This window comes from Vombatus ursinus, unplaced genomic scaffold, assembly GCF_900497805.2.
Source record: "Vombatus ursinus unplaced genomic scaffold, bare-nosed wombat genome assembly UNPS02010548.1, whole genome shotgun sequence".
Lineage (NCBI taxonomy): Eukaryota > Metazoa > Chordata > Mammalia > Diprotodontia > Vombatidae > Vombatus > Vombatus ursinus.
The window spans coordinates 12,347,735-12,371,519 of record NW_020950326.1 but is presented as its reverse complement, the minus strand read 5'-3'; the positions used below and the strand labels follow the sequence as shown (position 1 = coordinate 12,371,519).

Sequence of the window (23,785 nt, the reverse complement as noted above, 5' to 3'; positions counted from 1 at the left end):
TACAAAAGCTCATTGAAGAAAATCATTCCTTAAAAATTAGAATTGGGCAAAAGGAAGCTGACTTTATGAGATATAAAGAAATAATAAAACAAAATCAAAAGAAGAAAAAAAAGAAGAAAATGTGAAATATCTCATTGGAAAAAATAACAGACTAGGAAAAATAGAGCAAGGGGAGAGAATTTAAGAATTATTGGACTACCTGAAAGTTATGATCAAAACAAGAGCCTAGAGATCATCTTTTAAGAAATTATCAAAGAAAACTTCCCTGATATTTTAGAAACAGAGGGTAAAATAGAAATGAAAAAAAATACACAAATCATGTCTTGAAAGAGATCCCAAAATGAAAACTCTTGGGAATATTATGGTCAAATTCCAAATCTCCCAGTTCAAGAAGAAAATATTGCAAGCAGCCAGAAGGGAAAAAAAATCAAATATCACGTAGCCACACTTAGGATAACACAAGATTTATCAGCTTCTACATTAAAGGATCAGAGGACTTGTAACATGATATTCCAAAGGGTGAAAGAGGTAAGATTAAACCCAAAAATTGCCTGCCCAGCAAAACTGATTATAATCCTTCAGGGGAAAAATAGATATTTGATGAAATAGAGGACTTTTAAGCTTCCTGATGAAAAGAACAGAGATGAATAAAACATCTGACATGCAAAGACAAGATTCAAGAGAAGCATAAAAAGGTGAACTGGAAAAAGAAATCAGAAGGGATTCAATAAAGTTAAAATGTTTGCATTCTTACATGGGAAGATGATACTTGCAACTCCCAAGAATTTTATCATTATTAGGGCAGTTCAAAGCAGTATACATAGATAGAGGGTACCGGTATGAATTGAATATGACAGGTTTGTCTCTTAAAAACAAGATTAAGGGATGAGAAAGAAGGATGCGCTAGGAAAATGGAAAAGGGAGATTAGAATGAGGTAAAATAAAAAAGGGTAGAAATGTATTTTACATTGGAGGGAAAGATGGGAAAATTGAGGGGGGTGCTTAAACCTTATTTTCATCAGAATTGACTTAAATATGTAATAATATACATACCGAGTTGGGTATAGAAATCTATCTTATGCTATAGGAATATAAGACAGGAAGGGGAAAAGAGAAGGGTGGGGACAGGGTTGATAAAAAGGGGGGCCAATTGTGAAAGGCGATAGAAGTAAAATACAGGATAGAGGAAAATATACAGTAATCATAACTGTGAAAAAATTTACAGCAAGTTTCTCTGATAAAGGCTTTATTTCTCAAATATATAGAAAACTGAGTCAAATCTGAAAAAAACTATAAGCATCGTTCCCCAATAGATAAATGTCAAAAGATATGAACAGGAAGTTTTCAGATGAAGTAATCAAAGCTTTCTATAGTAACATGAAAAAAATACTCTAAAACAAAACAAAACAAAATAAAATGCTCTAAATCACTATTGATCAGAAAAATACAAATTAAAACAACTCTGAGGTACGATTCCACACTTATCAGATTGACTAATAGGACAAGAAAGGAAAATGAAAAATGTTGGAGGGGATATGGGAAAATTGGTACACTAATATACTATAAGTGGAGTTGTGAACTAATTCAACCACTCTGGAGAACAATTTGGAACTATGCACAAAGAGCTATGAAACAATGCATACTCTTCAACCCAGCAATACCACTACTAGGTCTGCATACCAAGATATTTTAAAAAAAGGACCTATATATAAAGAAAATATTTATAGCAGCTCTTTTTGTGGTGGCAAAAATTGGAGATTGAGGGGATTCCCATAAACTGGGGAATGGCTAAACAACTTGTGGTATATGATTATGATGGAATACTAATATGCTATAAGAAATGATGAGTAGAATGCTTTCAGAAAAAAAAAACTGCAAAGACTTACATGAACTGATATAAAGTGAAGTGAGCAGAACCAGAACATTGTACACAGTAACAGGAATATTGTAATGATGAATAGCTGTGAATAACATCTATTCTCATCAACACAATAATCCAAAACAATTATGAAGGATGTGTGATGAAAACTGCTATCCACCTCCAGAGAAAGAACTGATAGAGTTGGAATGCAGATTGAAGCATACATTTTTTTAAACTTTCTTTACTTTTCTTGTTTTTTTTTTTTGTTTGTTTTTTGTCCAACTTCTCTTTCACAACTTAACTATTATGGAAATGTCTTCAATGACTACACATGCATAACCTCTATCAACTTGCTCGCCTTCTCAATGAAGGGATAGGGGAGAAAAGAGAGGAGAGAGAGAATTTGGAACTCAAATTTTTTAAAGTATGTTAAAAATTGCTTGTACATGTGATTAGAAAAAATACTGTATTAAAAAAAGAATCTAAGATATTTTGAGAGTATGGAAAATGTATATCAAACAAATAATTTGTTAATTTCAATTTGTCTATAATTTTTTATGGTACATTTATGGAAATACTGAACCTTTAAGAAGCACTGTTTAGTCATATTATCATGTGATGAGGGGAGGCTGGCCAATTAATAGACAGTCTTTAGAGCATGCATAGACATTTCATTGTCTACTTGGAATACACATTATTGCCTAAAATATAGCCTTGAGGGTATGCTATAAAAATTATTATGCTCTAATGAAGGATTGATTAGTTAAAAAAGGAAGGGATTATCTCCTGAGATCATAAAATCTTACATTTACAGTTGGAAGGGACTTTAGAATCCAATTTGTTCATTTTATATATGAAACTGAGGCTCAGAGAAGTAAAAACAAACAAACAAACAAAAAACCCCAGGATTAAAGGACTAAGATGTATTTGACTCAGTATTGAGTCAAATGAACTTGAGTCTTGCTGAGTTCAAATCAAGAATTCTATCCACAACATCATGTCTCTGTTCTATTAAGCTTGCTTTTTTAAATTCCTTTTACCTTGTTTTTACTTATTTAATTTACTTATTATTGGGGGAGGGGCAGAGTTGAATCAGAGGAATGAAATTGATATAATATATTTAGATTTAAGCAACATAATTGGTAATTTTCAGCAATATCTTTGTAGTCAAAATAGAAAATAAAGAATTGGATGTTTTTCAACAACTTACCGAGGAACTATTTGCAAAGAATGTTGGTTAATCAATTGATGTTAACACAGTGGAAGATCTCTGGAGGTATGTTGCAAAGCTTTGTTTTTAACTTTGTTCTATTTAATATTCTTGTAAATGACTAAAGTCATATGGCAGCTTATCAAATTTTCAAATGACATAGATGGGAGGGATTGCTAATATACTGGATGAAAGAAAATTTCATCTAAATCTATTTTTTTTTGTCTTTTTGGTGAGGCAATCAGGGTTAAATGACATACACCAGGGTCACACATCTAGTAAGTATCAAGTGTCTGAGGCGAATTTGAACTCAGGTCCTCCTGACTCCAAGGCTAGAGCTCTATTCACTGAGCCACCTAACTTCCCCTCATCTAAACTTTAATAAGCTATAATCATGAACTGGAGCTAAGAATGTTTAATCTAATAGTGATAAATGTAAATGTTTACACTTAGGTTAGATATACAACAACCAAACAACTATATAAATATAGGATAGAGGACAACTATTCATGCAAAGTAGAGTTGATGTTGGAATCCTTAGAAGATTGAAGACTATACAACATTTTTAAATTGAAAAAAAAAAGATAGGGGTGGGTAGAGAGGAAGAGGCTAGAAGTGCCTGATGATGTTGCAAAGGGGGCCCAGTTCTCTACTTTATAGCAGCATAATTCTAGAAATAAAACTTCATTGTTCAATATCCATTACAAAGAAAAGCAAAGCATGTATGTACATACAGACAGGGAGGGAGGGTGGGAGGAAAGGAGGGAGGGATAGAGGGATAGAGAGAGAGAGAGAGAGAGAGAGAGAGAGAGAGAGAGAACCAGTAGGGAGTTAAGTTTCCTATATATTCTTATACTCTTCAGGTCAGAAAACATCTGTAGTGTTATGTTCAATTCTGGGAGCCACATTTTAAGGAGGTCATTATGAAGCTGGAGCATATACACATAAAAGTAGATTTTTGCCCTAATATAAGGAAGAAAACTGTAATAATTAAATTTTGCTGAAAATAGAAAGTGCTGTCATATTAGGTAGGGGATTTTCTGATGAGGCTTATAAGTAGAAGTTGAATGATCACTTATGCTGAATACAGTAATGGGGATTTATGAATTGGGAAGTAGATTTGGACTCTAAACTTATGTATTTCTAGGTAAGCTCTTCTGTCCTATTGCTTAAATGTCCAATTCCTGAACACATCAATTACTGAATGGCAGGATGCTATTTGTGTGTGATTAACCATCAAGTAGAGTGAATGATGAAGTAAGATGAAAATTATTCTGCACACATACATTTATTTAACTTAAAAAAAAGATAAAAGGGAAGAAATGAGAGTAGAAAGGATATACCAACATGTGCTTGTGAAAAATTTGACTTCATGGAGAGAAAAAAAAAAACAATTAATCGAAGTTGTCTGGAAGAAAGGAACCAGAGAAAAATTAAGCTAAATTTATAACAATAAGATCTATGAGATGGCTGAACAACATAGCTAGAGAAATGCAGAAAGGTCCCCAGTACTATTTATTTGGACAAAGGATCTGAGCATATATCATTTGAAATGACTCTAGTATATGTCTTGGGAAATGGACCGTCAGTAGAGTGCTTCTTCAGCATGTGAAACTTCTAGGAAACCAGAGAATTCTATGAGCGGCGGAATCTATATTTTTCAGGGAGAGTAATTCACAGGCAAGTTCCAGTAGAAAGACATTAATGTTTTTACTGTCATGGCTCAGATTATAAGTCTGTTGGACAATATTTGACTTTTTTCAAATTTCCATGCAATAATCAACACTTTGTTTTATATTTCTGCAATATTCCTAAGGAGTACAACCTATTTCCCAGAAATTATTATACTACACAAAGTCCAATAATATGGGGAGGGGGTAATGAGTTAGAAGTCAATCTGAATTAATGCAGAGCCTAAAATATAGCACACAGACTTAACCAATTATTTTAGTGGTAATTGAAAACTCCCTGATGAGAAAATTCCCTCTATTAATGGCAGACCTGCACTTTTTCTACAATTCAGAATCTTAGAGAGTTGCCTAGAACAGAGTTTTCAAAGCCTCAGCATTGCAGTCTGCAGCAATCTCTGGAGAGACAGAACAAGGTTAAAATGTGATTGGGAAATTTTTAACAAAATAAATAAAAATAACAGAACATAAGCAATGTTAATATGTGGTTTTAGAAGTTAATATTTGGATTCCCCTGTGATCCTTAAATACAGTTCAGTTGCTATCATTTCTATCTGAGTTTGACATCACTGGGCTAGATTATTAAGGGGTTGAAAGACTTGCCCAGAGTCACAGAGTTTTTATGTATCAGAGACTAGACTTTAACCCAGGTTTCCCGACTTATAGGCCTGTTCTCTCTTTGCGCTGTCTCTCACCAGTGTAGTAAATTATAATGGATTGTGAAATGCAATCAGTTTTACTACTTTCAAATTCTAAGAGTTACAGGAGGTAGGTTAATAAAGTATTGCTTAGTAGAGAACCTTGGAGGTTCTTCTTTGATGAATAGACTTTTAATTAGTATATGAAATGTTTGAATATAAATATTGCTTTAAAGTGATTAAAATAGTTGTTCTTTATGACACTTAATCAATATCCTTGAATTCTGTCTTATCCTTTATCCATAAAGCTCATTTTTCATCAATGCAATTATCTTACAGATAATACAAAGACAAACTGTAAGCCTGCATTTGTGTAACAAGTTATGAGAAATCCTAAAATCATGGGACCTAACTAATCTTAGATTTCTATAATAATATCCTCCCTCCAATATCATCATCATTATTTAGGGTAATGGAAAGAACATCAGACCTCAGGGTAGACTTCTGATGTTAGCTCAACTGTGTGGCTTTGGTAAATCACAACTTCTCTGGGTTTCCTTAACTGTAAAATGCTAAATTTGGACTAATTGTTCTCCAATGTCCCATCAAGCTCTAAAACAAAAACAAAAAACAAACAAAATGATGCTATGATTCTATATGAACAACTTCATATTTAAGGCCATAGAGATTAGTTAATGCTAAAAAAAAAAATCTCACAGTTTAGTAAGCAATGGAAATGGAATGAGGTGGCTGACATCCAGCCTAGTTTTCTGTAGACTAAATTTTGTTATCTTCAAAGTCTCATTCTGTATGTTTAATAAATGAGTATTAATAGCAGGCTATAAAATGAGATGCTCTGGGTGACTCAGCAATTAAAAAAATACTGAGAAATAGAAGTAACAATAGTATTTTTATTACTTACATGTTTATTCATCTTATAACATTTTATCCTAACAACAAATATATGAAACATGCTAACATTCTCTATTTGATTATCCAGTTCCTCATAAAATGTCTTCTACCTAGTTTAAGCCTATCCAATTAATTTATCTTTATGTATCAACTGAGTAAATTGAAACATAGAGATTAAATGATTTGCCTATAACCACACAGCTAATTAGTTGGGAGTATGACTTTTGTGTCCTGATTTGAGCCCAATGGGTCCTCTACTGCTGCATGCTAACTTCCCATTAACTGTAAGAATGAAGCCTACCTTTTTTACAAAAGGGTCCTTCATATGGAGAGTTGGTACAGTCACAGAGGTAGCCATTATACTTCTCTACACACTTCCCTCCATTGTGACAAAGGTTGCCATAACTGCTGCAGTGTCCAGGGCATCCAGGCTTGACTCCAGATGTGACCTTGGCTTTTTCCTCAAGATCAAGATTCTGTCCATTTAAATGTAAGGAGCGGATACATCCTAGGAATCCTTTCTGTCTTGATGTTGTGCCACCTGAGAGACAGACAGACAGATAGATAAATAGATAGATAGATAGATAGATAGATAGATAGATAGATAGATAGATAGACAGACAGACAGAGAGAAAGAGACAGAGAAACAGAGAGAGAGAGGAGAGAGAGGGAGAGAGAGGGGGAGAGAGAGAGGGAGAGAGGGGGAGAGAGAGAGAGAGAGAGAGAGAGAGAGAGATTAGGGTGGAGAAATCAAATTGTGTGTCTAGGATGAATTTATATAAAAAGTACAGGCTTTTCATTATCAATCAAGAGTCAGATAGATACTGATCAAAGAAACTCTGAAAGGAACTGTGTTGGGTACTAGGTTCACCACAGTTGTACTTTTCTAGCCTATTCCAGTCATTTCAAGAAATTATTTTTATGCTTTGAGCATAGCTCCTGGCTGAAAGACTGATCTTGGGTCGCTGGTGGGTCTCCAGAAAACCTGAAATTAAAGCATTACTACCACTAACTTGCAGAGTGAAGGAAGACAGGAATGCTTCTCATACTTCTCTCTAGAAAGTAAGGTAAGATTAAAAAAAAAAGATAGCATTCTATAATCTTTTCACACCAGAGATAGCCAGTGTTGTCCCCCACAATTCATAGAGAGAGGCCTGACTCAGAAATACTGGTCCCCAGTTTAGTCAAACAGGTCCTTACACTCCTACTACATTCTATTTTCACTCCCACTTCCGGTGTTTGCTCATTTATCTCTTCTTAGAATGTCTTCTCAGTCTATTTAAATCGTAACCCTTTTTTTTTTTTTTCAAATCCTTCATGGGGGCTGCATGACTTGCCTAGCCTATGGGGACTTCCCTTCCCTGATCTATTACTAAACCTGAAGTCAGATCAACAAATTTTATGGAGTTATTTGGTAAAAACCTATGCTTGGACACTCAGAGAAATTGTAAACAACTAGAACGATTCCTTACTGCTCTTGAAGATCTCAAACTTAGGCCTGGTATTTTGACTGGAAAATCTTAAGTTAACACATGTGAGAAAATCTGTGAGTTATACAAGATGATTAGGTCATGGTGGAAGATTAGGGATAGAAATAAGACTTGTGATTTCATTGGTAAAGGGCAGTGGATGTCAAGAGATGGTCCTTAAACCTGTGGGGTTCCCTGAAATCCTTTCAGGTTGACCTCAAGTTCAATACTATTTTCATAATAATACTTAGATATTTTAATTTCCAATGTTGATATATGCAACTCATATAGACAAGTACCCTTTGGGCATGGTCCTCAACAATTTTTAATAATGAAAAGGGTTTGTTTGTTTGTTTTTTTTCTTTTTAAAGGAAAAAGATCTATATGAACAAAAATAATTACAGAAGCTCCTTTTGTTTTGGCAAGGAATTGGAAGTTGAAAGGATGCTCTTTAATTGGGGAATGGCTGATCAAGACTGATACATGATGGTGATGGAATACTATTGTGTTAGAAGAAATGATGAGCAGATGGTTTCAGAAAAACCTGGGAAGACTTACATGAACTGATACAAAATAAAGTGAGCAGAACCAGAAGAATATTGTACCTAGTAACAGCAATATTGTAATGATAATCAACTGGAACTTAACTACTCTAAGCAATACAATGATGCACGACAATTCCAAAGGACTCATGATGAAAAATCCTATTCGCCTCTATAGAGAAAACTGGTAAACTCTGAGAGCAGATTGAAACATGCATTTTTTTTCACTTTATTTTTCTTGCTTAGGGAGGGGAGAGAGAACATGGTTAACATGGAAATATATTTTAATGACTTCACATGCTTAATGGATATCATATTGCTTGTCTTCTCAATAAGTGGGGAAGGACCTGAAAGGATGGAGAGAATTTGGATCTTAAAATTAATAAATTCATGTAAAAAAACATAAAAAATAAAATAAAAAGAATAAAAAAGGGATCTCGAGACCAAAAAATTTAAGAACTGTTGGCATTGAGAATTCCTTGGTGAGGAAACTCCCTCTACCAAGGTAGGTCAGTGCCTTCTCTGAAACTTATAGTCATATAGCATTACCTAGAGAACTGATCAGACGTGACTTCCCCAGTTTTAACATCTAGTATGTGTCAGAGGTAGCATTTGAACTCAGATCTTCCTGTTTTCAAGGCTAGGTCTCAATCCACTATTCCAGGTTAACTCACAATACAAGAAAATTACAAGGAAAGAAAGTTGAGATATATGGGAGAAAGTTATAGACTGGGCTGGCCTGAGAAGTTGTCAGTTTGTTGTCAGTGTCCCTGTATATTCCTTTTCTGCATAATGTTCCATTCTTGGGTGTACTTCCTCTGATCTTTTATCCCACAAATCTTATCCTGTTCAGTATTTCAGTGGCTTCAAGATTTTATATCCTATATACCTTTTGAGGACATAATTTGTCTGGTTGATGTGGCTTAATTGTGACCCTTCTTTGGGCTGGATTTTAATTAAAAAATCATATATTGAGACAGAATAATGAATTTCTAAGTGAAAGATTTCAAGCATTATCCAGGAGCTGATAGAGGAGGTGTTTTAAAGAACACAGACATTCCCCAGCACTCCTGAAAATATCTTCAATGGAGGTCACAACTACATAATCATTGTAGTAGCATAGATCAATAGAAGATCAAAAAGAGAAACACAGTGTAACAAAGAATGAAGGTCTAAAAGAAAGAACCTGAGATGGTTGTGTGAATAGATAGGACATGCATGTGGAAGATGTTGTGGAGATAGAAATAGAAAAGATTTGGCAACTGGTTTTATATATGGGCTAGGTGAAAGTGAAGAGATGAAGATGACATAGAAGTTTTTAACCTGAATGACTGAAAGTAAAATGTTGCATTTCCCAGTAATAGGGAACTCTGAAAAAGAGGTAAGTTTGAAGGTAAGAAAATGTAATGAGATATATGATGAACTTAATCCTGTGCTAGTCAAAATCAAAAAAGAGAAGGTGAAGTTCTTATACATTTGTTGCTTCCTCAGAGCACAGAGCACAGATGCTGATAGATGCCTGTTGTAGATGGGAAATGATCTAGGAAACAGGGGATAGATATCCTAGTGGGAGAGAGTTTTCCCAAAGGCTCCTCTCCAGTAGCTGCTCTAGGTGCCCAAGTAGTAATTAAGTTAAGCCTTCCTTGAAATGACGATGACAATATCAGAAGGGGGAGATTGTGAACTTGCACATATGTCTCGGGGTCAAGCCCCACAGTGGTGCTATGAGGTTCCTTGATAAGACATCCCAACAAGAATCATCTGATAACCCTCACTGTATCATCACAATTACTCATCATTATATCTAAAAACATTCTAGTTTGCAGAATATTTTCTCACCTGTGAAATTTGGCTTTATATAGTATAATCATCCTCATTTTGCAGATGAGGAAATCAAGGCTGAGAGGTAATGTGACTGATTCATATTCACACAACAAAGGTGAGCCTCCAGATCCAGGGTTCTTTCTAAAGCACTTTTCTGCCTATTTATCACTTTAATGTATAGCTGACCCCAGCCATGCCCAAGGAATAGAAGTAGGGAGAGACTAGCAGTACTAAACCTCACTCCATATTTGGCAGTGCTTTAAGAGACTCTACTGTAGCTTTTCACTAAGTGGGGCTTCCACAGGGCACAGTGTCAAATCTAAGCTGTATTCTCCTGTCTATCTTAATATTTGGAGAGAGAAATTTTTAGCCACAACAAATCAATGCTAAGCCCAGGCAATACTGTGAGGTTTATTGTTTCATTCCTGATGTGTTTGGGCAGGGGGTAGAGGATTGGTATCAATTACATCTTCTGTCTTCACCCCTAAACAAACACATGCCCTTGTCTGGGTGACAGCTGATTTAACAGTTTCAAAAACTCTCCATATTTTGAATGCAGATAACCTTTTATGTATATCATTAGTGGCTGGATCATTCACAGAGGTGGAGAAGGCAAGATATATTGCAAATCAACTTGCATGTGACTTGGTTGAAGCTTTTATAAATGGGGAGGAAGGTCAGTGGGGTGGTCTCTCTGACAGAAATACATTTTCTGTGGTCTGAGGCAGACTAAGCAGTGGTGGAAGGCATCCAAAATAAGCACATTGTTTCAGTGACCTAGATGCTGACAAAATACTTTTTAAACATAGTGGTACCATGACCTGAATGATCCAGTATTCCAGTGACTAGTTTTTATTCTTTTTAACAGTGAAAATATATTTTCTCCTATTTGTTTGGTAACATGAAAATTAGGGTTGTAATCCCACATTATAAATGCCTCCCTGGGTCATAATAATGGCCTGAAATAATAATCTGTCCATTCCCCAATTGATAAATGGTCAAAGGATATGAACAGATAGTTCTCAGATGAAGAAATTAGAGCTATCTACAGTCATATGAAGAAATGCTCTAAATCACTATTGATTAGAGAAATGCAAATCAAAACAACTCTGAGGTACCACATCACACCTATCAGAATGGCCAACATGACAAAACAGGAAAATGATAAATGTTGGAGAAGATGTGGGAAAATTGGAACACTAATGCATTGTTGGTGGAGTTGTGAAATGATCCAACCATTTTGGAGAGCAATTTGGAACGATGCCCAAAGGGCTATCAAAATGTACATACCTTTTGACCCAGCAATAGCACTTCTAAGGCTATATCCCAAAGAGATCACACAAACGGGAAAAGGACCTACATGTACAAAAATATTCATAGCAGCTCTTTTTGTGGTGGCAAAGAATTGGAAATTGAGAGGATGCCCATCAATTGGGGAATGGATGAGCAAGTTGTGGTACATGAATGTGATGGAATACTATTGTGCTATAAGAAATGATGAACAGGCTGACTTCAGAAAAACCTGGAAAGACTTGTATGGTCTGATGCTGAGTGAAGTGAGCAGAACCAAGAGAATGTTGTACACAATAACAGTCACGTTGCGTGATGACTAATATTGATAAACTTAACCCTTCCTGGCAATACAAGGATCTAAGACATATCCAGAGATCTGGTGGTGGAAAATGCTATCCACACCCCCAAAGAAAGAACTATGGAAGCCAAATTGCTAATTTTTTTTCTCTTCTGTTGAGTTTTGTTTCCTCTTTCTGATGGTTCCTCCTATTGGTTTTAATTTCTACTTACAACATCACCAATGTGAAAATATGTTTAATATTAATGTAAATGCATAGCCTATATCAGATTATGTGTTGTCTTGGGGAGGGTGACAGGGAGGAAGGGGGAGAAAAATTTTAAACTCAAAAGCATATGGAGGTGATTATTGATAAATCAAAATAAATTAAGGAAAAAAAGGAAATAATAACCTGGGCCTTGTCAATAGTACAATGAGATGAATTGTAAAATGGCACATTTGTACTCCTTGATGTCCCCCCAATTTGCTGGAGAAACAGTTCCCAAGATATGCAATTTAATTCAACAAATATATATTAATCACCTGTCATATACAAAGGTAGATGAGATATAAAATGTGCTTTGAAGTAATTAACAACATAATCTGAGAATCAGGAGTAGGATGGGGATAGGAGACTGATAGCTATACAGAAAATGGACAGAATGTGAAATTCAAAATCAGGAAATCCTGGGTTCAAGTTCCTTCTCAGATATTTATTAGCTATTTGTTCGTGAGTAAATCATTTGCAGCCTCCTGGCCTTAGTTCCTCATCTATAAAATAGAAATGTTTGGCTAAATCGCTTCCAATTCTAAATCTATGAACCTATGATATTATGATCCAATGTAGGAAATTAGGCAAAAGAAAAAGTATTTTAGGAAAATTTAGTAATGAGGAAACACTTTGAACTGAAAGGATGAAAGATAGCTTCAGGGAGGAGATATTGTCTATGCTTGATGAGGCTTGGAAGATGATCTTCCTGAATGCACCAGGGAAGAAGAGGAGAGGAAAAAAATAGGGGAATAGTTATGTTGTTTGGCTGGAAAAGAAAGAGCATGAAGAGGAAGAAAAGCCTCCTGAATACAGAGATTGTGTCTTTTTTGGCCTCACGACTTAGGAGATCAACTTTGATCAATTAGATATTCAACCAATGTCTGTCAATGAAGATAATGGCATTGGTGTTGAATATCAACTATATTCTTAATGTCAAGTTATATCCTAAGAGTATATAGTAAGTACACATTATAGCAAAGCTATAAAAATCAATAATCAGATTCCCTTCTTTCAAGAAACTTAAAGTCTAGGCAAGAGAAAAAAATACATGACATAACAGGAAAATTTTTTTAAAATTTAGAGTCATCTTATCTGGTAAAGAAAGTAAATGTAATAACAATTCAGAAGAAAAGGAGGTCAATAGGGACAGCTGAAATTATTGAAACCTTTAAGCAAGAAATAAGGAAGTAAGAACTAAAAGGGATACAGAGGTGAGCATGACAAATGAAGAGGCAATGGGGTTCCCTGGTTTGCTAATAACTATTTGGGTGAATGTGAGCAAGTTACTGAAACTCTCCTCATTTTCTCATCTGTGAGAGGCAAAATTTTGTATACGTAAATGTTAAGATTTGGACCAATTTTGAAACTGTGTAATTCTAAATAAGGTAAGAAATATGAAGATGAACATACTTCCTTTCATTTGTTTTTTTTTAAATTATTTCCATCTGCTTTGAAGAGGTTTTCCTAGTTCTAGAATACCATTATTTAGTGAATATATTCAAGTATAGCTTACTTGTAACAGTGATGATTTTAAAGAATTAAAGCATTTGTTTTTTCAGACTTCATTTTTCTATGTTGAATAGTTTTTTTTTTTTAATTTCCTTTAATAGAAACCCTCTCCTCTATGATTATATATGCCCTTTTATAAATTTTCTCCTATGTTGTAGCCAGGAGAAATGTACAGTCCTCCAATCATGAAACTCTTAAAAGTGAATCTAGTTTTTAATTTCCTTAAGGGCAAGAGCTGTAGATGTCTTCTATAAAGTATCCTTTACTTAATAAATGTATTCCTAGAAAGTCATACATGAATTGATTTTTCCTGTAAATTTAATAATATTTTATATGCACTAGGGGAGTAATATTTTAAAAGGAATCATTCATGCATTTATTGAATAAATATTTATTTAATGCTTACTCTGTGTAAAGCACTGTGAAGTCTACTGTTATATAAATAAATATGTATGTGTATATATGTATATATATATATTTGTGTGTGTGTGCATGAATACACACACATACATATATGCTTTTTATATGTATATATGTACATATATATTATATATTGAGAGAGAGAGAGAGACATTGCTTGTACATACATACAAATACACATACACAAACAGGGAGAGCTCATTCTCTAAAGTAGGCAATCACTCCTAATTTGCTTTGTAAAAAAACTGAATTTTTTTAATGTTTATAACAAAATATGCTTACAATTTATTTTATGTCTCTTTTTTCTCCTTAAATTTATTTAAAGGGCTTTTTATCTGCTTTATGAAAGTCAATAAATATTGCCAATGATTAGATCGTAGAGGCACACATAAGATTGTGGAAGAGAAAGTGTACAGGCACTAATGATGGGAATGGGCCCAAGCCCAGAACTTCACCCCTGGCCCCAAAGGGAATCTGGTTCCCATTTGTCTATGGGCCCCAGAACACCCTTAAACTTTTCTTACTCTGGTCTCAAAGGGTTCCTTATTGGCTCCCCTCATCTCCCGTTGAAAGGCCTAGCCCCACCTTTTGATCTTGTTCAGATGCCTTTCAAACTTCTTCCTTCCATTTCCTCCCATTATCTATTTCCATTGTCTATTCAATCTTTTAGACATTCCAATTGAAATTCTCACCTAGACCCTTTTCCCAGCCTCTTCCCTGGTCACCCAAAGTTACTTTAGTGTATATAAGATCCACCCTGGCCCCCATTCAAATGCTGACACTTTCTCATGCCCAAAAGGTTAAGATTTTCTCATGCTTGCTCATCCCTATGGAAGTTACTAATGTTCAGATTCCGTAAGAGTCTGGCCTGTATGGTTTATCTCTAATAAACTTATTCTCTGACTGAAAGAAGATTTCGGTTGAATTCATCCAAGGAGGGCCTGCATCACGATCTCAGAGGTCCCAGCACCCCTAAAACTCCAGACCTCATCACTTCTGAACACTGATGTTAGATAGGGCTCCACCATTTTCTGGCATTGTGGTGATAGGATTGTCATAGATCTTCTCTAAGCTTGTTTCCTCATCTGTTAAACAGGAATAAACCTTATTTTATCTACTTTAGGAGATTGTTTTTAATAAAGTGCTTTGTTAAACGGAAAACATTGTACAAATCTGAAACTATATATAGGATGCTTTATAGATAAGATGATGATTTCTTAACTACCTATGTTTATGATTTGATATCTTTCATAATAGGACTATAGTCACGCTGAGCTCTTACAAGGAATTTTTTCCCCTAGGGCAAACCTTGAAAATCTTGCCACATGAAAGCAGCATGAAAGAAATCCTCTTCTGAGGGTTGGGAAGGTGGTGCCATCATGTAAGAGTACATAAATTTCCTAAGGTGTTGAAGCTCCTAATGGACACTAGGCCTAACACTCTGAGTGATTAGGCTATCCATTTGCTTCCTAGGTGTTTCTTTTTCTGGTAATTAGGTACTAGAAAGAGCTAGCCTTGAAGTTAAGAAGACCTGGGTTTAGGTCCTGCCTTTGATACTGTGAAGTCAACCCTCTGTGATCTTGGACCAAATCATTCTTCAATCTCAGTGGCATAGACAGTTATTCTGTGCCTTCCCCCTACCCCCTACCCTGTGCCTTGAGGTAGACACAATGTTAGTATTGATGAAATAGATTCTTTGGGTGAAGAAACCAGGTGACTGAGCCAGGTTCAGGCCTCCCTCTCTATCCCTATGCTATCTCAGAGCTTGAGTCTCATCTTGCAAGGATCCTGACTCAGGAATATTATAAGACAATCAAACTGTTCCCCTAGTAAGAGCCTGTTTTCTTCACAATTTTCACCAAATTTTCTCAGGCTTCTGCCACTTTTTCCTTACATGAATACAATTGCTTTTCAACCAATCTTTTAAAGCGTCTACTTTGGGATAAATTTCCAGCCTTTAGTTAATTTCCCATTCTTAGTCAAGTCTTGAGCTACCTGCCTTCCTTCTATTTTCTTGCCACAAATACATTTCAGTAAGAGAATGAACCCCAAGGAATTTTCTAGGCTTCAGAAAAAAGATAGAAGGCACCTCCCTGCATTACTTTGTAGAGAACAGGGTCTATGATGTGGATCATTGCATGTATGTATGTGTGTGTGTATGTGTGTGTATGTATGTGTGTGTGTGTGTATGTATGTGTGTGTGTGTATATATATATATATATATAGTGTGTGTGTATTCTCAGATTTTTTTTCAGATATTGATTAATTTTGCTGATGGTTATTTTTTAAATATTTTAAATATACTTTTCAATATTTTTTTTTCTGTTATACTGAATAGCTCTCAGTGTGTGGGGAGAGCAGGAATGGAAGAGAATTTAAATGTTGTAAAAATAAAAGATATCAATTTTTTTAAAGATGAGCCAATTGTTTGAATGAATAAAACATTTATTAAGTGCTTACTATATGAAAAGTTCTATGATAAGTATTGGGGTATACAAATAGCAAGTAATACAATCCTAGTTCCCAAGAGGTTCACATTCAACTGAAGGAGACAAAACATATGGAAGGATTATTACAAGTCAGATAGAAAGGTCCCATGGTCTTAAGGGTACAGTGACAAAACAGATATAGTGGACTCACATAATTTCTGTTAAAATATTTTTTAAAATCTTGAATCATAAGATATTGTGTCAAGGACTTTGGTGACAAAAATTTTCTTGTCTTGATGTTCAATATCTGTGACTCTAGCACCTACAAGGGCATTTGTTAGGTTGTATATCCATAAAATTTGCTTCTCAGGATGATGAATGAGGGCACTAGAATGTAAGCATTTCTATTTCCAAGGCTTTTGGATTTGGTTTTGGGACATCTCAATTAGGATTTCAGACAAGATGGTAGTCAAGGTGATGATTTGAGTTGACTGCCACAGACTGCCTTCTCTCCTTCAGAATGTCTTGCTACTTTAGCCAGGCTGGTTTACTTGACGTATATGTGGCAGTCATTTAGTGGATGGAAGAGATGACTGGCCTCTTTTCCACAGGAGTTACTTTCTAGATGATGTCTATGAGGACTGAGTTGAAAGTAGGACCTGTAGTTTGGCAGATCCTACCACTCCAAGTGTTCCTCTACTTACTGAACTTTGCTAAGAGTGGACAGTTCAGCACAAAAGCATGATAACTATTGAAAAAAAATACTTAAATTATGGAATATGCAAGACATATGTCCTATTGATAGAAGATTGGTAGGGCCATCTTTAGTGAGGAATATTAGACATGTATTATATATTTATTCCAATTCTATTGAATATATGTACATATGTGTATGTTTGTACATATACATCTATATACATATTTATATATATACACATACATACAAACATATGCATATATGTGTGTGTGTATACACACACAAAAGAAATGTGTGTGTGCATTGTCACTTGGTAATTGTGTTTGTTCAGTGAAAAAACATGCAACATCCTATTTGTCATTATGTACAGTTTTTCCAAGAATCCTTAGCGAACAATAAGAGCTATTCTGATTAATTTCCCTGATTTTTGATTTTCCTCTTGGGCATTACATTATAGTATGGTCTGGATCAGGTTTAATTTCCCCTATTACCTAAATGCTCTCTTTTTTTATGCCACCATTTCTTTCACTCATTATAAATTACGCATCATCTCCTTGGGTCATTGTTCATATGTCCAGGATTAAAACACACTTCTGGAAGGTTCTGAATCATACAGACCTGATTTTTTAAAGAGATATGCTATCCTACCACATCTTGATATTTTGTGACTTTTCTTTTGTAATAGGAAGTCTAATGGATTATGCCTCCATAATTTTTCCTAAATAAGTCTCTTCCTTTCTCTTTCTACTGCTACCACCCTATTCACATCATCAGTGTATCCTACTAGGATTATTATAATAGTCTCCTGATTGGTTTCCTGATGTCTAGGTTCTTCCTCTTCTACTATCCTATTCAAATATTCCATATCAGTCTTTAAAATCCATTTAATATTGTCAATATCCCTCATTAAGAGGTATCTACCACCTCCTGGATTAAGTTTTAACTCCTCACCCAGACATTTAAGCCTCTCTATGACATAGAGCCAACCAATTTTCATAGCTTTGTATACCCTAATAGCCCTGAATATAAGCCACCATTCAAGATAGTAATTTTACTCTCTTTTCTTGCCAAACTCAATCTCACTTCCATTTTTATGTTCATGAATCTTCCTAGACTTGGATATTTTCCTTTCTCCATTTAAACCTAAGATTGAGCAATTTTTAAAAGCCTAGCTAAAATCTCACTTCCTTTATGAAGCCTTCCCTGACTATTCTAGCCTACAATGAGCTCTCTCTTCACTGAACTCCACTGGCACATTTAACCATAGATTTGGGAATCATGGGGTCATTGCATTTAGAGCTAAGATTGTATAATACAATCCCCTCATTTTATGAATGAGAAAAATAGACATTAAGTGATTTGTTCCAAGGCTACACAGTAAGATATACACAATTCAGCTTTGCTGTTCAACAGCATTGTTTTCTAATTGTTTCTAGAATGTAAGAACTGTCTCTTCAAGTATTTTACAAGCTTGTTAAGGGACCTTACACTGCTTTATATTGAGTCGGTAGGCACTCAACAACTAAATAACTGATTGATAATTATTGTCTTGATTCTTATAGTAAACCAGGCTAGGCAACAACTATTGAGAGAATTCCTCTTTTAGAAAATGATATTGGTGTTAGGGACAATTGCAGTGTCATACTGTCATTGAGAGAGAAAAAGACAGAGATGGAAAGAGGAGAGGATGAGGGGAGAGAGGGAGAGACAGACACAGAGACAGAGAGACAGAGACAGAGACAGAGACAGAGACAGAGATCGTATACAAAAACCTGGGCCAACTAGAAGACTGAGAATGGGAGTTTCTGAGCAATTTTGTATCTGTGTACTAAGAGGTCTCAAGAAGTTCCTTTTTAATCCAACATGTTGGCAATATTTCTGACATTTTCGTCTAGAATCACAGTATCTCACATTTGAAAATGACTTCAGAGACCAACTTGTCTAACCAATACAAATTATTAGCAAATATCTTCTATAAAACATACTTTACAAGTGGTCTAGTAGCCTCTGCCTGAAGACTTGCAGTAACTGGCAACAACTGTATCCTGATAGGGCCCATTCAAGTATTTGAAAGTCAAAATGCTTGAAGTTTTTCCTTATATCAAGCCTAAATTCACCTCTCCATGCTCTGTGACTAGTAAATAGAGTATAGTGAAATTGATATCATGTATTTCAAGGAATGGTAGTTTCCTCTTCACTGGAATATTAAAATATCAAATATCTTAAAAAGATAAAATACCATTTCTTATAGAGATTATTTTGATTTGACAAATGTTGGACTAGAGTTTTGTAATTATTTACAACTCAAGAAGAAACATATATACACATACATTCACACACATGTACACTTTCTCTCTTTCACACAGACACACACAACCAGAAAACCCTCCTGGATTTCCCTCTTTGTTTTTATTATTATAATGGATCCTTTGGGATGTAGTTACACCTAAGTTTAGCCTTCCAGATTTAGCTGGCCAACCAAAATAGAGAATCCTATATAATACCACCTCCATTTTTTAAGACAAATGAAATTGGTTTAAAATGAACCTAAAGGTAATCCTTGGATAGAAATGACAAAACAGCAGCCTGAAGAGAGTGTATAGAAAAGGAGAGTGGCAGGGCAGGGCAGGGCAAGGCAGTGGTATTTACCATTTGTGGACTGACTAAATTAATATGACTTTCAGGTGTTTTCTGGAACCAGCTGGCTGAGCCATCTCATTCTCCCTTACCAGCTGCCTCCCTGAGCTGCTGTCCAGCTGTTAGCAATGTGAGAGCTTCCCAAAGCTCAAGGCCCAGGGCAATAGACCAGATTAGCTGGACTCTAGGGATGGCTGTGCACATAACAGATGTTTACTTGGCAGAACAATTACCTATCACCGCAAATATAGAAGATAAAGATTAAGGGAATGAAGTGAGAATGATAGTCAGAAAATACCAGCTTTCAATAACTCCTTCTTTTCTACTACATTACCTAGAGGGGCCCTGACCTACTGTGTTTTTTTGTTTGTTTGTTTTAACAGCAGGATAGGTGAGATATGGGATAGGTGATAGGATGATAATATCCTCTTCAGATCTCCTGACTTCTTTTTGCCTTTGTATAGAGTTACTGGATCTTGGATTGACAGCTTTAAGGGAATTTAGAGATGATCTAGTCCAACCCCTTTATATTTTACAAGTAAGGAATTTGAGGACTAGAGATGTTGAATGATCTACCCAGAGTCACAGGGATAGTAAGTGGTAGACACAGAATTAAAAGAGACAGCTAAGTGGTGCAGAGCAAAGAACATTGTGCCTGGAGTCAGGAAGACCCGAGTTCAAATCAGGCCTCAGACATACACTTGCTGTGTGACCCTTGGCAAGTCACTTAGCCCTATTTGCCTCAGGTTCCTCATCTATAAAATGAGCTGAAGAAGGAAATGGCAAACCACTCCAGTATCTTTGAAAAGAAAACTCCAAATGGGGTGATGAAGAGTCAAACATGACTAAAACAACTAAACAAGAAAGGATTCAAATCCAGGTCCTGCGTCTCTAAGACCAGAACATTTTCTATAATACCGTGCTGCCTTTTTTATCTCAAACACCTTGACAATCATTACGCCCAAACCTGAAAAGTATGGGACTATTGGGTATACAATGCCCCTCTAACTAGTTATTTCTCACCCAAAGTTAAATTCAGGGTAAGGAATTTAGAATAATCCAGGATCTAGAACTCATAGCAAGTTCCCTCATGACAATGAAAATGCCTAAGATAGATAGATAGATAGATAAATAGATAGATAGATAGACAAATAAACAAAAATAAGGTTACATAACATGTATATAAGACTTTAAGGTTTATAAAATGCTTTACTCATTTGGCCCTCATAAAAAACCCTGTAAGGTAACTGCTATTATTACCCCAATTTCACACATGATAAAACTCAGACTAAGACAGCTTAAGTGATGTGTACATGTCCACACAACTAGTAAGTATCATGGTTAGGATTTGAACTCAGATCTTCCCAATTCCTAAATCCATTATTCTATCCTCTTAGTAGCCTAGATTATTAAAAGAAGCAGAACAAAAAAAAAGATAAAATATGGCAAGGCTCACTTGAAGATAAACATGTCAATTGACAAGAAAATATATTTATGATACATATTTTCTATCTGTGGAACTTTACTTTAAATACAAATCCTCAAAAGTGTATCTTATAATTTTGATTTGAAATATAGTTTTCATCCTACTATCTCTATTTTCTTTGTCTCTTGTGATTTAAAAAAAAGGTATTGTGTCAATTCACACAGTTTGGTTGTTTGAGGCATTCTTAATTCCCAGTTTTATTAATGTGTCTCCTATCATGGAACAACAAAACAAAACAAAAAGAAGAAAATTGGTACTCCATGGATTTTGAAAAAACTTTAGAGATTATCTACTCTCTCCCCTAAGCATATCAGTCTTCACTACCATTGAATTTGAATTATATTTTTTAAATAAGATATCTCATAATTATCGTATTTATTCTGTCTGCTACTCAAGTCTTATCATACTAAAGAATAAGATTAGTGACAACAATTAAGTTTTAATGGAAAATATTGGTGGTACAAGATCTGACTAGAAGATGAAAATGTTGGTTTTATTCATTTATTTGTTTATTGTTTTGAAGTCCTAAAAAGTAAAACCCTTTCAAGGCAGGGATTTTTCACTTCCAAGGCATTCTTTGATAGAGTAGAATTAAATGAACCATGCCACCTTTTATTTTAGTGATTTTTATAATTTTTAAAGAAATTTCACATATATAATTTCATCTAGGATATTACAAATGAAAGTGATCTTAGAAACCATCTAGTTCAAGACCTTCAGTTTACAGCTTTTACATTTTTCATCATAATTCATGATTGTGAGTAATGAGAAAGATAATTATGTAACAGAAACAAGTGAAAGAGATATATTGAACATGATGATGATAAGGAAAAAGTAGAAACTATGAAAGCAAAAGAAATAAATGATTCCAATCATTGAAAAAGAGTCATCAGTAAGGTCTGGAGAATTATGGGAAATACTCCATTTACCAAGTCCTGAAATGCTCTGAATTGCAGAGGTAGCTCAAGGTACAGTTATCATTGATGACTTTTTTTTCGTTACCTGGAGTAAGTAGTAAATGGGATTGGTGGGAAGGAATCAGAGATCAGTTGTGTCTCCTGGGTTTGTGGTTCAGGGGAAGGAAGTCCAGTGAGGTTTTAACATTGCTAAAGAAATGCCCACTGAAAATAGTTTTGGCTGATGGTACAGGGATACAAAGACTAGGAGAAGGAAGCATACCTTAAGATATCGGATCTCTAGGCTACTAAAGGAGAAAAAGTACCCCACAGTGCTGTTGCTATGACTCATACCAAGTGGACAGAGAAGAAAGTATTTCCTGGGTCAATGGGATTGGCAGCCTCACTGTTTTTAAACTTATACTAACTCCCAATAGTTCCTCCCTAGTTAAAATTCTGGCCAAAAATTAAAGTGATTTTGCCAATTGGAATATTAAAATCCTAACGCCTCAGATATATACAGTATTAGCCAGTAAACTTCCCACCATAACCAAGGGAAAGAAGAAATACCATCTCTGTTCTTTAACGTCCAACACCGTCTAAATTTTCCTCTTATTATCCATATTTTTTTTGACTTTTACTACCCTTAAATGATTCTCTTGATGTTAATTTTAAACTATTTTGTTTTCCCCTTTGCAAAGCATTGAGGAAGTAGATATACAGTCCAATTTACTTCACACACACACACACACACAAACACACACACACAGTGCTAAGTACAGTACTATGTGTCAAGCACTGTACTAAGTGCTGGGGATACAAATGAGTAAGCAAGATAGTTTTTTCCCTTTGGTTTCTAATAAGAAAAAGAAATACATAAAGGGGTGCAGGAAAAGTGAATGAGGTAGCTAGGTGGTACAGTTGACAGAGTGCTGAGCTTGAAGTCAGGAAGACACATTTTCATGAGTTCAAATCTGGCCTCAGATACTTACTAGCTGTGTGATCCTGGTCAAGTCACTTAACCCTGTTTGCCTCAGTTTCCTCATCTGTAAAATGATCTGGGAGAAAAAAATGGCAAACCATCCCAGTATCTTTGCCAAGAAAATCCCAAATGGGGTCAAAAAGAGTCAGGTATTACTGAAATGACTGAGCAACAACAATAGAAAAGTGAGTTGGTATACAAACATGAGAATGTTTTGGAGATGATTGGGAAGTGACATGGAGGCCTAGCTCCAGGCAAGATAAGTCCTATTTCAACTATCAGACCCTGGTACCTTGGGAGCAGAGTTCAATGTTCTAATGGAGACAGGATAATTATTGTGGTCAGAGTGCAAGTGGCACAGTGTAGTAAAATGCCCATATAATGCTATAATAGCAATGCATTGGGTCAGTCAACTAATCAACAAATGTTTCCATCATTCATCAATATAAGGTGGTGGGACAGGCTTTGGAAGATTCAAAGTATCCCTGAAAGACTTCTTCAGTTAGACAAGGAGCAAGAGAGAAGAAACACTATTGTGAATAGAATTCCTAGGAAAGGCTGAAGGTTAAATCTAACTATTGAACTGATAATGCTTGTTTTTTATGTTTCTTGACTGCTCATTTTTCTCACGATGTGGCATTTTGGCTGCTCACATTGGTAGAATTCCAGAGAGGGCCATCATTAAAGAAAGAGGTCAGTCCTAGTTGAGCTCTTTTTCAGCTGAGTAATTGCCACAGTCTGCTT

General features: G+C 35.3%; 1 protein-coding gene across 1 annotated transcript in view; it reads right to left on the bottom strand.

Annotated features, from left to right (window-relative positions):
- CNTNAP5 (contactin associated protein like 5) overlaps positions 1–23,785 on the bottom strand; it is an 880,169-nt gene that overhangs the window by 137,627 nt on the left and 718,757 nt on the right. The window contains exon 18 of the mRNA XM_027854715.1: positions 6,611–6,850. Coding sequence (XP_027710516.1) covers positions 6,611–6,850 — 240 coding nt within the window. The remainder of the gene's footprint in view (positions 1–6,610; positions 6,851–23,785) is intronic.